General features: G+C 40.4%; 1 protein-coding gene across 3 annotated transcripts in view; it reads right to left on the bottom strand.

The window, feature by feature from the left end:
• Positions 1 to 522: 522 nt before the first annotated feature.
• Positions 523 to 15,954, bottom strand: part of LOC127831696 (CXXC-type zinc finger protein 1-like) — a 51,318-nt gene continuing 35,886 nt past the window's right edge. For all 3 annotated transcript variants that reach the window (XM_052356718.1, XM_052356719.1, XM_052356720.1), the window contains exons 12-16: positions 14,385 to 14,595; positions 3,776 to 3,883; positions 2,961 to 3,104; positions 1,466 to 1,618; positions 523 to 950 (exon numbers count right to left, since the gene is read on the bottom strand). In XM_052356718.1, coding sequence (XP_052212678.1) covers positions 807 to 950; positions 1,466 to 1,618; positions 2,961 to 3,104; positions 3,776 to 3,883; positions 14,385 to 14,595 — 760 coding nt within the window. In that variant the 3' untranslated portion in view covers positions 523 to 806. The remainder of the gene's footprint in view (positions 951 to 1,465; positions 1,619 to 2,960; positions 3,105 to 3,775; positions 3,884 to 14,384; positions 14,596 to 15,954) is intronic.

Below are 15,954 nucleotides of genomic sequence, written 5' to 3'. Positions count from 1 at the left end.
ATTATATATGTTATGAGATTTTTTTTGGTCAAAGTGATGAAAAATTTTGTTTTATGACATATTGATAGTTTTTCAGTAAATTGGCCACGCGCCCAACACCTGTGTTTTAACACAGAAAAGGAATGTACAATTATGTAATGCATTGTTCAAAATATCTACCAGCACATAATTTAATACAGTAACCACTGAATGTTTAAACCATTAATTTCTTAAGATTATTACCAAACCATTAAAAATTGCGGTGGAAATCTCAAACCATCCTGTATTTTCCTCCTTCCAGTGAGAGAATGAAATTAGTTCAACCCTTTCCCACTAGAAGCCAAGTGATAATGGCTTTGTGCTAACCGCATAAAACCAGAACAGCATGCGAGTAACTCGCAGTCTGTTCAGGTTTTATGCTGTTTGCTGCTCATCAGTATCTAAGGGTTGGAAATGAATCCTTAAAAACTAGAATCTAGTAAGGAAGGTATTAAATTAAATATAAGGGACTACGAATGCATTAAAACACGTATCTAAGTGGTAAAGGGTTTAACCTATTTATTTAAGCTCTAGTTCATAGAAAGTCAAATGGTTATTAGAACGCTCTCGAGTATGTTTCATAGGTAGAACCAATACTTGATGTCTTTGGGTTGAGATCTAAAGAACGTTCCCATGTCGGGGAGAGTGCACACACACCATCCAACAAAATGCACGATCTAATCTCGCAGCTGTTCTGTAAACCCTTCACTCTGTCAAAGAAGAACTGACACTCAATCATGGCATACATCAAATGTTCCGGCAACTGTCAAATTGAGTCAACCACCGAGTCAGTCTATGTCGGGAACACTGATGGGGTAGAGAGGGTTATGGTCCACTGTTTGATGAAGCATCAAGCCCAACACCCCCATTCTGTTGGCCAGTGCAAACCTCACATTCCTCTCCTGCTCAAACAGCTCATCTATCTTCATCCACTGAAAAAGTAATACACATAAAATATTCTGACTCAACTTTTGATTTTTTTTCCTCAATTTTTAAAATTCTGACTTCTTAAGTAAGAGTTTTTTCCCCTTTTTTAAAAAGAAAGTCATATATGGTTTCTCTTGGCCGCCTTGCATAGCTACACCCCCCCCCCACAATCCTAGCCCCCTATTAATGCTTTACTACAGGGCCCTTGCTACACTTTGGGGGAGTGGGGCTGGGGCCCTAAGAGGGGGGGAATTTCGCGACGTTTTGGGGGAATTTTCGAAGATCTTTACACCAACCATTCAACACCTAAAATTGCTATATTTTAATGTGTTAAACATAAATATACATTTAATCAAAGGTTAGTAGCACGATAGAAGCTGGCAGCATTGGTATAAAAGTAAAAAAAAAAAAAAAAGAAGGGGGAATTTTTAGCTGAAATAGGGGAAAAAGTATACTTTTTTCATGGGGGAAGCGGCAGATATTGGGCGGTAAAAAGTGCAAAACGAGGGCCCTGTTCTACCTGTCTGACCCTCTCCATGTCTATCTGTGCCCTACGGAACTTCTCCCAGCAGTGGTGCCTGTTGCACTTCCTCTTGGCCGTCTTACACAGCTCCCCAGTCTCCTCAAACACGTTGGTCACCAGCGGGCACCCACACACCTCCTCCGCACCCACCTGACAACAGTAGTTTAGTTTAAACTAATTTGAGCCGTGCTCTGTGAAAAGGGGGTTAAATGCATGTGGGTAAAGTGCCTTCCCAGATTAGCCTGTGCAGTCCACACAGGCTAATCAGTGACTACACTTTCTGCCTAAACTGGATTTTGACTAAGAAGAGACTTTCTGTAAATGGAAAATACCATAAAAGTGGTAAGTGTCATCCCTGATTAGCCTGTGCTGACTGCACAGGCTAAACTGGGACGACACTTTACGCACATGCATTAAACTCCTTTTTAATAGAGCATGGCTCATTTATTTTAGCTTAATTGCATCAAAAGCCCAAGGCTTTTTGAATACTCCAAGTCGATTTCCTGGGTAGAACCAGTTCTTTGCGTCTTTGGAGGAGATCTCAAGAACCTATTAACTCCTGGACCCCAGGGCGGACACGAATTTCAGTAAGCCACTGTGACCTTTACAACAGTACCATGATAACAGTTGTATTGGCTTTTTTTCATGTTTCACTAAAAGGACTGAACCCCAATGCCACAAAATGTATGGTTGATGCAGTGTTCTACTTTACACCATACACATATCTTATTATACGAGCCTCATTCTGGGAAAACTGGGCTTAATGCATGTGCGTAAAGTGCCATCCCAGATAAGTCATATTTGCCTTCTTTAGATATTTTTCGATAGTTCAATTTAATGACTCAATCCAATGTCATACAATTTATGGTTTATGCAGTGTTCTCCGTTACGCCATAAATATATCTTATAAAGCTATGACTTTCTAGCAACACACGATATTATTATCAGTAAAATATCTTATTTTGCTAGGGACAAACACAATCACAGTCCATGGGATTCAGCAAAATTTCAATTCTTTTGGTCTTCAAATTACAAAATTAGAAACATGTCAGTGATTTTTCTTTAATCATATTACTTTCATAAATTAAAGTTGAGTTCATTATTTTGTAGTTGACATTTAAATAAAAATACCAATGTGAGCATTTTAATCTGCTAGATTTCATTTGGCTGAAAAATAGTGTGACATTATTTGAGTAACATACGGGCCACGCTCTGTGAAAACAGGGCTTAATGCACATATGCAAAGTGTCATCCCAGATTAGCGTTTGCAGTCTAATCAGGACAGACATTCTCCGCATAGACAGGATTTTCATTTAGTAGATACCTTCTTTAATTGAAAAATTGAATTGAATTGATTCCACAAAAGCTGAAAGTGTTGTCTCTGATTTGCCTGTGCAGACTGCACAGGCTAATCTGGAACAACACTTTACAAACATGCATTAATACCCGTTTTTAGAGAGTGAGTCTCATATTGTTATTTTGCATAACCTACCCTCGGTTCCTTGGTGTGTTCAGGACACAGAACTTTCAGTCGTTTGCAGTACGTCCTTGACTGGCTATTGTAGAAATCACAGAACATGGAGCTGCCTTCAATACGTGTCTTGTAGATGGACCCAAATGATGTCTGTGCCTCAAACTGAAGATATGATGTACCAAAAAATCATTTATATTTGTCGGCATACATTTTAAAAATTTTTTTTCTTCAAAAACAAAAATATTTTTTTTGTGGACAACTAAATTTGTGGACTTCTGATTTTGGAAACAAAATAGAAATCTGTGTTGGTCCTTTTTTGATGTGTTTGTGTCAAATTCTTGGATCTGTACAACCCATAAAATAAACAACAAAATGTGTTTGTGAATGTCCCCCAAATATTTGACCTTGAAGGATGACCTTGACCTTTCACCACTCAAAATGTGCAGCTCCATAAGATACACGTGCATGCCAAATATCAAGTTGCTATCTTCAATATTGCAAAAGTTATGACCAATGTTAAAGTTTTCGGACGGACGGATGGACTGACTGACGGACAGTTAAAAAACTATATGCCGCCCTTCGGGGGCATAAAAATAAATGTCTCACAAATAATAGAATTTTTACAGTTACTGGAACTTATATTTTGACAAAACAAATTTTATTATCAGGTACATTTTTTTTACGAGTCTCACAGATAACATTTTAGAACACAGCATGGAATAAATTACAATTGTGCTCATGCCAAACCATAAATTTAACAACCTCAAAATAATGTATCATTATTCATAACATTTTTTGTCAAAAGCAGAATTAACATCTTAAGGATCACGTACCTTTGCGAAGCATTTCTCGAGATGTTTGAGAGCAGTTTTCTGGCTGATTTCCAGACCGCAGGTCACACAGAACATGCTGAACTCCGTCTCGTCTTCGCTCTCCGACACCTGCAGTATGTACAGTTAACACAAAATATGTAGTTCCGAACATATATACTATTCAAAATTTGCTAAGGATCACTTGTTATAGTATGTGTAATTTGAAGTTCACACCTAGCTAGATTCAGCCTAGCATCAATCATAAATCAATACATAAAAACAAATTTTCTAAAATAAAATTCATTTTAATTATTAAATACTTACCTGCTATCCCTAGCTATACCTTTTCAAGGTGGATTAGCTACTCCAGAAATCTTCAAGTGCCGGAATGTGGCCACCTCTCCTACTGAAAACAGATCAGGTTAAACATAGTATAACGTAACCTACCCGGAAATCAAGAACCGTAACTCATCTTCCTTTTCAACTTAATTATGAAAATATAAAACGATGAGCGGGGTTGGGAGGTGGGACTTACCGATAGCAGGTAAGTATTTAATAATTAAAATGAATTTTATTTTAGAATTTTTTTTTAATATCATAAATACATACCTGCTATCCCTAGCTGATTTTGTAGCTGTGGCGGGAGGTTCTCCTTATATTTTCCCATCACAGCAAAAACCGATAATCAGGTTTTTCAGCCAGAGATAGTCGAAATAAGTCCTCATACAATCTTTGTTAGTACAGTATTGTACTTAGTTTCTGGATAGCACCAGTACATTACGCCATGGAAGAAACTACTGTTTGAGCAACCACAAGAGGACCCAACACATATAAATTGTCCTGTTGACACTCAAGAGAACGAAGATAGAATGGGGAAAAGGTGGTCGGATTCCTCCAGAAAGCAGCTTGAAGCACCTCAGAAAGTGGAACATTATTAATATACGCTCACAAAGCCGAAAGAGCTCTTAATTCATGCGGTCTAATCTTAAACAGGGATAAATCCCTAGATGACAGAGAAGAGTAAGCCTTCCTTATGGTCGAGGCTACCCATCGAGAAATAGAAGCCGCAGACACATCCCCCCCTTTTAACGGAATGAAAAGTCTCTTACGAGAACCTCAAATAGACTTCACTCTTTTAAGATAGAATTTTAACGCTCATCATCTTCATGTCCACAAGTATTAGAAAGACTTGGAACTTTTAATGGTTAAGAAGCCATAGAGGGGAGTTGATTTTTAGCAAGGAATCCTGGCTGACATAACAAAGTTACAGATCCATCTGAGGAATCAAAACGAAGATGACCATCCTCGATAGAAAGAGCATGAATTTCACTTCTCCTTTTGGCTGAAGCCGTAGTAAGAAGGAAAACTATCTTCCAAGTTAGGAACTGTAAAGAAGCTTGATCTAGAGGTTCGTATGGAGCCTTAGTAAGAGAATCAAGAACACAAGCCAAATCTCATTTAGGTGAAAGTGTACGAGAAACAGGACGTTTGAGTTCCATAGCTCGAATAAGTTCCGAAATTGCTGGATCAGCACATTCTTGTGATGACTAAGGAAAGGCCAAAGTATGCTAAATCATAGATCTGTATCCTTTGATGGAGCTAAGAGAATGTTTCTTATCATCAAAAAGATACCGTAGGTTTCCACGTATAGCGCGCTCCCGTGTATAGCGCGCAGGCTGTTTTTTAAAATGCAAAAATGGAGAAAAAAATATTTAAAGACAATAAAACCACCAAATCGGACCGAAAATGGCCGCTATTTTACTATTGCACAATCCAATAATCCGGGGCATTGGAAAGCTTAATTAAGCATTTCAAAATAGGAAGCATCATTATGATTAGGAGCATGGGTTGCATAGCACTATACTTTTCTGACAATTTTGTAATTTTCTAGCAAAAGATTAACAGTCCATGTGCATTTCATAAAAAACGTGAAAAAAATAATAAGAATTAGTGTACATCGTGTGATTTTTTCCTTGGGGAAAGCATGGGCATTACCGGTAAATTTGAATGTCGCATGGGAGACAGGGATACAGTTGTTGAGGTACACCAATGTTGAACGTTCAATATTTATACACACAAAATGCAATTGCATATCTTCACGTTCTCAAGTGTCAATAAGTGTCTCATATGTCAATTAGCGTCTTAACAAGTCGTGGCACATATTACTCATTAACATCTGCCAATTACGAAGTGCAAAATGACCCCCTTTCACACCTACCGTTACCCGCAAAAAAGACCTCGTTCGCACCCACCCTTGCCTGCTCTTCGGAATGTCGACAACAATCCCCATCGGAATTCATCAATAAAGAAGTGTAAAAACACAAACAAAAAAATGTCCGCAAGTTCATTCAAACAAATTTATTTTTGACCAAAACTTCTTCTACTGCATTCATATCTACCAGTAGTGACTTCTTGTTGTTTCGACAATGGCCCCTCCGTCTGTACGATTATAGGGTGGTAGTTTTCTGGAAAAAAACATGGCGGCCATTTTGATTATTTACGATTACACAACATATTTTTTACCAATTTAGCAGCCAGGATAGCGATGTATCAATGTATAGCGCGCACCAGCTTTTTAATTTGAATTTTGGAGGTAAAACACTGCGCGCTGTACGTGGAAACCTACGGTAGATGAGAAAATCTGCTACACGTCTAGCAGAGGAATTGAGGGGATCAATCTTCCCTCGAATACACCAATTAGAGAAGAGTTTCCAGCGAGCATCATAGACTGCTCTGGTGGACTTCCTCCTTGCCGAAGCAACGAGGGTTGAAGCCCTGACAGAAAATCGTTTCTTCTGCAGGGATTTCCTGATAATGGCAAAACGTGTAAGTGGAACATTGCTGGATCTGCATGTAGTCTGCCTCTTTGAGACAGAAGATCTGACCTGTAAGGGAGTTTCCTGGGATAATCGTACAGGCGACTGAGAAGATCGTTGAACAAAGCTCTCCTGGGCCACCAAGGAGCAATCAGGAGTATGCGACACCCACTCACCCTGATTTTCGCCAATACTTGGGGAATCAGAATGGGTGGGAATTAGGCGTAGGCGTCCAGTTGGTCCCAATCGAACGAAAGCGCATCTACTGCCCACGCTAATGGACCGTACACTGGACTCGCATACAGTGGAAGCCTGTGGTTGTGTCTGGTCGCAAATAGGTCGACCAGAGGATAACCTAAAATGAGAAAGATCTGAGTGGTCACTTCTTGATGAAGTGTCCACTCTGATGGTAGTAAGTGGTGTTTGCGAGACAACCCATCCGCCAGGGCATTGAGGCGACCTGGAATATATTTGGCCAGAAGAGAAATATTGAGTGTCTTGCAAAGAACAAGTAATTCCTTGGTTTCCAAATACAGGGAGTGAGAATATGTTCCCCCCTGTGCCTTGATGTAAGTCACAACTGACGTGTTGTCTGTTGACACCATCACACACGAGTCTCGAAGACGTGACTGGAAATGAGATACTGCTAGAAAAACTGCTCGCATTTCTAGATTGTTGATATGTAGCTGTCACTCCTGATGAGACCACGACTCTGAAATTATCAGACTGAGTGGTTCCAGATGAGCACCCCACCCTTCCTTGCTTGCAGCCGTAATTAGGAATAAAGAAGGTTGCGGAGGAAGAAGGGGTACTCCTGCCAAGAGATTGTCCTCGTCTAGCCACCATTGAAGATGAGGTACTAATTCTGGACAAATTGGAATCTTTGTAAACAGATTGTCCGGAGACCATTTCCAACACGCTGAGAGGTAATGCTGAAGAGGAGGAAGGAACAGACGTCCCAACTGCACAAAATCTGCTACTGAGCTCAGGAAACCGTTGAGAGAGAGGAATTCTTGAGCTGTTATATGAGATTGGGACAAAACCCATTTGACTTTCAGTAGAAGGTCTGATATACGTTGACGTGAAACTCTGACCCAATTTACGGGAGTCAAAAAATTCATTCCCACGAAAGTGAAATCTTGAGAAGGAATGATATCTGACTTTTCCGGATTTAGGAGTCCTAAGGATAGGACTTGCTTCCAAGAGAATTCTAGGTGATGCAGAAGCAATTGACGATCGAGCTGGTGTAACAGCCAGTCATCGAAATATTGGAGAAGAAGGATTCCCTTCACCCGGAGGTGTGCTCCGACCGCAGCCATTAGCTTGGTAAAAACTAGTGGAGACGTTGCCAACCCATAATGGCATTGCTCGGAACTGGTAGACCTGGCCTTGAAAGGCGAATCACAAGAACTTCCGGTAGTTGGGATGTATAGGAACATGGAAGTATGCATCTTCCAAGTCCAAGGACACCCCCCAGTGCAGGGGTTTGAAAGAGTCCCGTATGAAGGACGGAGTCTCCATCTTGAAAGTTGGTTTGAGTAGATACATGTTGAAGGCTTTTAAGTCTATAACTGGTCTCCAGGAACCATTTTTCTTTTGAAAAAGAAAAAAACGACTGTAAAATCCTGGATTATATGGATCTTGTACCTTTTCTACCGCCTGTATTTCCAGATGAACACGAATGGACTCTGGAATATGAAGATGTGGAGATACCAGTTCTATGGGGCCGCGTGAAAGAGGTCTGTTCTCGAATTGAAAAGTCAGGCCTTTTGCAACAAGAGAATGAACCCAAGCGTCCGAAGTTATTTGAAGCCATCGATGTGAAAAATGCCGAAGTCTGGCTCCCACTGGTATTTCCGGCATCTGCGGAGATGGTGGTAGAAAGGGTAGTTTCCAAGGGCTGATAAGAAGGAGGCCCACCCCTGCCGACAGGAGGTTTGGAATTCCTCTTATCTAGCTGAGGTTTGTTCTTTTTAGCAGGGTTCCTAACAGAAAACCTCTGAGAAAAAGATGTTCGTTTACTTGGGGTAGATCTATTAGACCCTGACCTAGGATTCCAGGAAGGTTTTTTAGAGGAAAGATTAGTCCTCTTATCTTTCTTAACTACTGGACCTGCTGGTGGTCTAGAAGCCGGTCGCTTAAAGGCCCCTTGGCGTTGTCCAGAGTTATTTCTTGCAAGAGAAGCATGAAGTTGATCATCTTTATCAGCTGTGAGTGCTTCTTGTATCTTTCCACCCAAAAAAAATCCTGATGAGAGAGGTGCTGCCCTGAGCAAATTCATACCAGGCTCTAATAGAAAATCTTTAGGTAAAGAGGAAAGGATAAGATCTCTACGAATCCTTAACATCTCCGACATTGAAGAAGCAGCATTATGTGAAAGGTTCAATGTTGTTCGGGATAAATGTATCAATAAGTCTCGAAGTTCATCTGGAACCGAATCTGACCAATCACAAACAAGGCGCAAAATAGTTGCTAGCATTAAGTCTATTTGGTTTGATAGACCTAACGCTCTTCTCTCTCTTCCTTCCCATTGTTCTAAGATGGAATAAGGAACCGACACCGATTTTGAAGAACTAGGTATGGTAAGCAACAGTTTATTAATGTCAGGATCCTGAATCGGTAATTAAGAAAAATCTAAACCAGAATTCCGATCAGGTACTGGAGGCTTATAGCTTCGAGTACGTTCCTGAGTTTTTGGTTCGAAGAAATCTTAAGGTACTCTCCATATCTCTCCTCGTTTAGGAATCGTTGTATTGATTGATTCCAATGACTGAAACACAGATAAAACTGAAGCACCAATCAGAAGACATGTATCAAGGCGGGAACTCGCCTTAGTAACACTGTTAGGATCAAATGTACCAACCAACTGCTCAATGACCGAGATGGTCAAATTAGCAGACATCTCCACAGGTTGTGAACAATACTCTTCGCCAAGAGTCCAGAACATGAGATCGTATATCTGATGAATGAGTGCTAAATACTGATCAGTATCATTATCTGCATCCAAATCATGCTCACTGTCAACAACGCCAGAGGTGTGCAAAGAATCCATAGAAACTGTGGTAGGAATGATAGGAGGATTATCCTGCACCTAATGATGATTCTCCGGTAACGAAGAATGCCTATCCGCAAAGTCAACACACTGATAATTAAAACCGGAAATAGACGGTAAATTATCAGAAGTGACAGGTACATAATTTCCAAAGGAATCTTGAACCCATGTGTCACGCAAAGACGAGTAGCAGCCGGGGGTTTCCGACTAGGAATAGTAGTAGATACCCTCAGTGCAGACAAAAAAGACATTGTGGTGAGATGAACACCAGAATTGAAGGGCTGTGAAATCGGATCAGTCACTGCAACATATGTTGACATCACACTGGAAACTGCTGCATAGGGTATGGAGACATTTCAATCAGAAATAGGATAGTAATGTGACCGGACATGAAAGTCGGAACGACAATGCTTCCGTGAAGCTTGTCTACGACCTTTATTCCTGTGATGCCGAGATCTAGAACGGCTATGACGGTAATAACGTCTCCTCGAGTATAGTTTCCGTGATGATCAAGATGATCGATAATGATCATAACCATGACAGGAATGAGGACTGCTCGATGAATAAGAGCGTGTCCAACGTCTACCTCTAAAATCGGAACTAGTCGACGACGAATGTGCATTCGACAACGATGAAGTGGAATAATCCGATGAAGAAGAACGTCTGTTTCTGATCGTTGACAGGTGGCTGGCAATTGTTGACTGGTTAACAAGGGACAAAATTGTCACAAAACCAGGTTTTCATTGTGAAAAAAAAATCTGATAAAGGGAGAAAACTCAAACTGAACTTTTGAAATGACCAAAAAAAATTAACCCCCTTTGTAAGTTTTTTTTTTTTTTTAAATCTATTTTTAGTCGTGGCGACCTTGACATTGGAGATATTGACGTGATTCTTTCGTGGGACACACCGTCCCATGATGGTGAACAAATGTGCCAAATGATTTTAAAATCTCACAATGAATGACATAGTTATGGCCAGGACAAGCTCATTTATGGCCATTTTTGACCTTTGAACTCAAAGTGTGACCTTGACCTTGGAGATATCGACGTAATTATTTCGCGCGACACACCGTCCAATGATGGTGAACAAATGTGCCAAATGATTTTAAAATCTGACGATGAACGACATAGTTATGGCTCGGACAAGCTCATTTATGGCCATTTTTGACCTTTGAACTCAAAGTGTGACCTTGACCTTGGAGATATCGACGTAATTATTTCGCGCGACACACCGTCCAATGATGGTGAACAAATGTGCCAAATGATTTTAAAATCTGACAATGAACGACATAGTTATGGCCCGGACAAGCTTATTCCGCCAGCCCGCCAGCCAGCCAGCCCGCCCGCATTCGCCAATCTAATAACCAGTTTTTTCCTTCGGAAAACCTGGTTAATGATCGGTGCATGTTGACCGGTGTCCGGTGAGCGGTCGGTAGTATTGACCGGTGACCGGTAGAACTGACCGGTGACCGGACCGGTCATCAGTAACAGATGACCGGTGACCGGTGGGTCGGACCGGTCATCAGTAACAGATGACCGGTGACCGGTGGGTCGGACCGGTCATCAGTAACAGATGACCGGTGACCGCTGCTCGGTGGGTCGGACCGGTCATCAGTAACAGATGACTGGTGACCGGTAGGTCGGACCAGTCTCCGTTGACCGGTGGTCCTTGACCAATGCCATCAGGCAAAGACCGGCTGACGGTTGTCGCCATAAAGTCTGATGTTGATCGACTTTCCGATGGTAAAGTATGATCGCCATCTTGCCTGATACCCGGTGACTGATGCTGAAATTGATCATCTGACGTCTGTAAAGTCACCGGGCAAAAACCATCTGTTGATGGTACATCTGGTCGTTTCCTGCTCAAAAACGTTCTGCGACGTATTGCTTTCTGCCAAATGTCGTCGTCCCATGAACTACAAATAGAACATTTATGGTCAACTGTACACAAAGTGCATGATAAAAAAGTGTTGTGGTTATCCCACGACGCTTTTAAATGACCACAAACGCCACGTAGTTGAAAACTCATTCTAATTTCTTAATTAGAAAAAAGAAAAGAATTTAAGCAAGAAACAATATTTAGTGACAATTATGATGAATAAAACCGTTAAAAACGGTATATAAACTGTACAAAATATAGTCAATACTTTTTGACTAACCCACAAAAAGCTCCTGCAGAGGTGCACAAACCATTAGAAAAACCCGGCAACATCTGAAAATAACACTATTTACAAGAAATTTAAAGAGAAAAGATTTCTGAATATAGCAGAAATGACAAATTATGTACTTTATCAATTCGGAAACCCAAAACACCACGCAGAAATGAAAGAAAACACCAAATTCCGCAGGAGCAGAAAAATGGCGGCCTGTCTCGGTGTTCTCCAGAAAAGGAAGATGAGTTACGGTTCTTGATTTCCGGTTAGGTTACGTTGTACTATGTTTAACCTGATCTGTTTTCAGTAGGAGAGGTGGCCGAATTCCGGCACTTGAAGATTTCTGGAGTAGCTAACCCACCTTGAAAAGGTATAGCTAGGGGTAGCAGGTATGTATTTATGATATTAAAATAAAATCAACAAGAGCTGTCACCATAGGATGACATATGCCCCCTATAAACGCTTTGATAGAAGTTATGAAAATTTTTCGAAACCTAAACGCAGATTTCGAAACCTAAACGCGGACCCTAAATTCAAGGTCAAGGTCACAGAGGTAAAAATTTGTGTGAGTATGGAAAGGCCTTGTCCATATACACATGCATGCCAAATATGAAGGTTCTATCTCAATGGACATAGACATTATGAGCAATTTGAGAAACCTAAACGCTAAGTGTGACGGAAAGACAGACAGACGGGCGGTCCGATCACTATATGCCCTCCTTTGGGGGATTTAAAAACACACATTCTAATATCAAAACCTGCAAAATAACAATTTAAAACAAGGGACAAAATTGTCACAAAACCAGGTTTTCATTGTGAAAAAAAAATCTGATAAAGGGAGAAAACTCAAACTGAACTTTTGAAATGACCAAAAAAAATTAACCCCCTTTGTAAGTTTTTTTTTTTTTTTTAAATCTATTTTTAGTCGTGGCGACCTTGACATTGGAGATATTGACGTGATTCTTTCGTGGGACACACCGTCCCATGATGGTGAACAAATGTGCCAAATGATTTTAAAATCTCACAATGAATGACATAGTTATGGCCAGGACAAGCTCATTTATGGCCATTTTTGACCTTTGAACTCAAAGTGTGACCTTGACCTTGGAGATATCGACGTAATTATTTCGCGCGACACACCGTCCAATGATGGTGAACAAATGTGCCAAATGATTTTAAAATCTGACGATGAACGACATAGTTATGGCTCGGACAAGCTCATTTACGGCCATTTTTGACCTTTGAACTCAAAGTGTGACCTTGACCTTGGAGATATCGACGTAATTATTTCGCGCGACACACCGTCCAATGATGGTGAACAAATGTGCCAAATGATTTTAAAATCTGACAATGAACGACATAGTTATGGCCCGGACAAGCTTATTCCGCCAGCCCGCCAGCCAGCCCGCCCGCATTCGCCAATCTAATAACCAGTTTTTTCCTTCGGAAAACCTGGTTAATGAACGTAATCCAAAATTGAAGATAATGTGAAAATAACAAGAGATGTGTTTGTCAAAAACACAATGCCCCCTATTGCGCCCCCTTTGAAATAAAAGTTCAATATATCATTTGGCAGGTTTAGAAATTATCTCCCTTTTAAGCTATCACTTCCCTTGGATTGTATTTTTTGACTTTTGACCTTGAAGGATGACCTTGACTTTGACTTTTCACCACTCAAAATGTGCAGCTTCATGAGATACACATGCATGCTAAATATGAAGTTGCTATCTTCAATATTGCGAAAGTTATGGCCAATGTTAAAGTTTTCGAACGACGGACAGTTCAACTGCTATATGCCACCCTACAGGAGGCATAAAAAGCAAATTTTGAGTAGCGTATATGAGCCTCGCTCTGTGAAAAGGGGGCTTAATGCATGTGCGTAAAGTGCCTTCCCAGATTAGCATATGCAGTCCACACAGGCTAATCAGGGATGACAATTTCTGCCTTAACTGGATTTTTGATAACAAGCGGTTTCCTTAAATGAAAAATATCAAAAGCTGAAAGCGTCATCCCTGATTAGCCTGTAGGAACTGAAAATTGTAATTTTGTCAACAAATTGGATGTCACTTCAGGCTAGTGGCAAACAAATAAAATCATGTTATACTTTTTTTTTACAAAAAATTCTTTTTTTTCCACAGATTTATGTACCACATCTGTGATAATGACCATAAATCCCTAGTATATTAAGGGAAAGTAAACACAATTTAAATGCTAGCATTCTTAATTTGAATAATAAAATAATCTAAGTTTGTGTACAAAACTACAAACCAGATCCAACCAACTTGCAATTCAAAATATAAACTTTCTCTTGATTACTTCAGACTTTAATTTGAAATGTGTAATAACAATTACATCTTGAATACTTTAGATTTGAACTGATTACACAACCTGAACCAGTTCGTTTAAAGGTGGCTGTGGCGTAGTGGCCATGGTGTCTGCCTAGCAACCGCCTAGCAACCGAGAGGTCAAAGGTTCAATCCCAACGATGGAGGCGTTCTTTCCATCACCTCCAATAACTTGTTCTAACCAAGAAACAAACTCAACGAGTTTCAATAAGCCTTCAGCTTTTGACGCAATCAAGCTTAAATAGATAGATTTAAACTAACTAACCTGTTCGTTTTCTGACTCAATCTTCACATGTTTGGCCTTCTCAATGAGTGCGTCCAGGTCCTGATGCTTCATGTCCAGCTCCATGAGTCGCTGCCTAGCTTCCATCTGTTCGCGCCGTATTTTGTCCAGCGTACGCCGGTTACGCTCCTCCGCCACACAGGGGCTGCTCTGCCACTGCTGGATCTTGGGCGGCAACAGTTCATAGATACGACTGAAAGAAGACCACATAAGACATGCCAAAGAACAAACCTATGGTATCTGTTGTTTCAGAGATTTATTATATACATCAGGTGTGTCAATTGTCCCAAATTTGAAATCCGGAAAATTAGGCCTGGCACCATCCGCTAACCAATCAGAAATCAATAAATAAAATACCAGGCAAAATCGATACCAAGAAAAAATATTCCGCAATGCCGAGGAAGCTTTAATAATCGCTTTCAAATTATCGCGCAGTCAAACTAATTTGCCCCTACCTGCGCCCCTAAAACAACTAATCTCAAAATCAACCCTGGGCGGCTAAAATCCAGATTTCCGGAGTAATCTGGACAATTGACATCCCTCAAACAATAAGGAAAACAAGAAAACCATGTGGGTGGGGGGGGGGGGCATTTTGACTCCAGAGGCATGATTTGAACACACTAGGTAAGGAACCACAATACTGTGTTAAACACCAATTATCAAACCCCTGACCCAAGCGGTTTAAGAGAAGATCATTGTTTAAGTTATTTACAATACAATTCTATATAAATCTTGAGACCTTTGAGCATGGCCAGTATTGACCTCAGCCTGCGCAGATGCACAGGCTGGTCTGGAGCTACACGGGGCGTATATGGCTCAAGACCAATTTTTGCATGACGTTACTCAAAACAAGAGAACCACATAACGAATGCCAACGCTCGGCTGTGGGTGCATTTTTGAATATTCAATAAATGAAATCTTGTCAGAATTTTTTTTTTTTAGAGGTCACAGTGACCTTGACCTTGTGACCCCAAAATGGGTGTTGCGTGTAAAAAAATCATCAAGGTGCATCCACATATGAAGTTTCAAGGTTGTAGGTGGAAGCACTTTGATTTTAGAGCCAATGTAAAGGTTTTAGAACGCCGCCGCCGGACGGCTGCTGGCGGACAATTAGCTGGCTATGACAATACCTCGGGTTTTCTCTGAAAACAGCTGAGCTAAAATTATAAAGCATCATTTGATTTCTTTTGCAACCAAAAAAGGACCAACAATTACTACTATACAAGTGAAAAAGGCTGTATTTTGTGTACCTAATTACAGGCGACTATTGTTGCACTTGCGCACAATTGTGATTTATTCAGTCAACATTCACAAAGGATGCTTATTGTAAAGTTTCGTTGGTGAATTCCCACATAAATGAAAACAATCCCCCAAATAAAAGAATATTTTATTCGAAAAATCATCGCCCAAAACATAAGTGTATTGACCTTTTGGGGAGTTTCATGCCACACTCTATTGTTGCGCAAGTTCACAAAAGACATTTATTTTGTTTACATTTGCTAAGGAACTTAAAACAAAGTTTCACTGGTAAATGAAAATATAACAATCCCAA

This window comes from Dreissena polymorpha, chromosome 5, assembly GCF_020536995.1.
Source record: "Dreissena polymorpha isolate Duluth1 chromosome 5, UMN_Dpol_1.0, whole genome shotgun sequence".
In the NCBI taxonomy this organism is placed as follows: domain Eukaryota; kingdom Metazoa; phylum Mollusca; class Bivalvia; order Myida; family Dreissenidae; genus Dreissena; species Dreissena polymorpha.
Note: the sequence above shows the minus strand (reverse complement) of the source record. Positions and strands in the feature narration are given on the sequence as shown.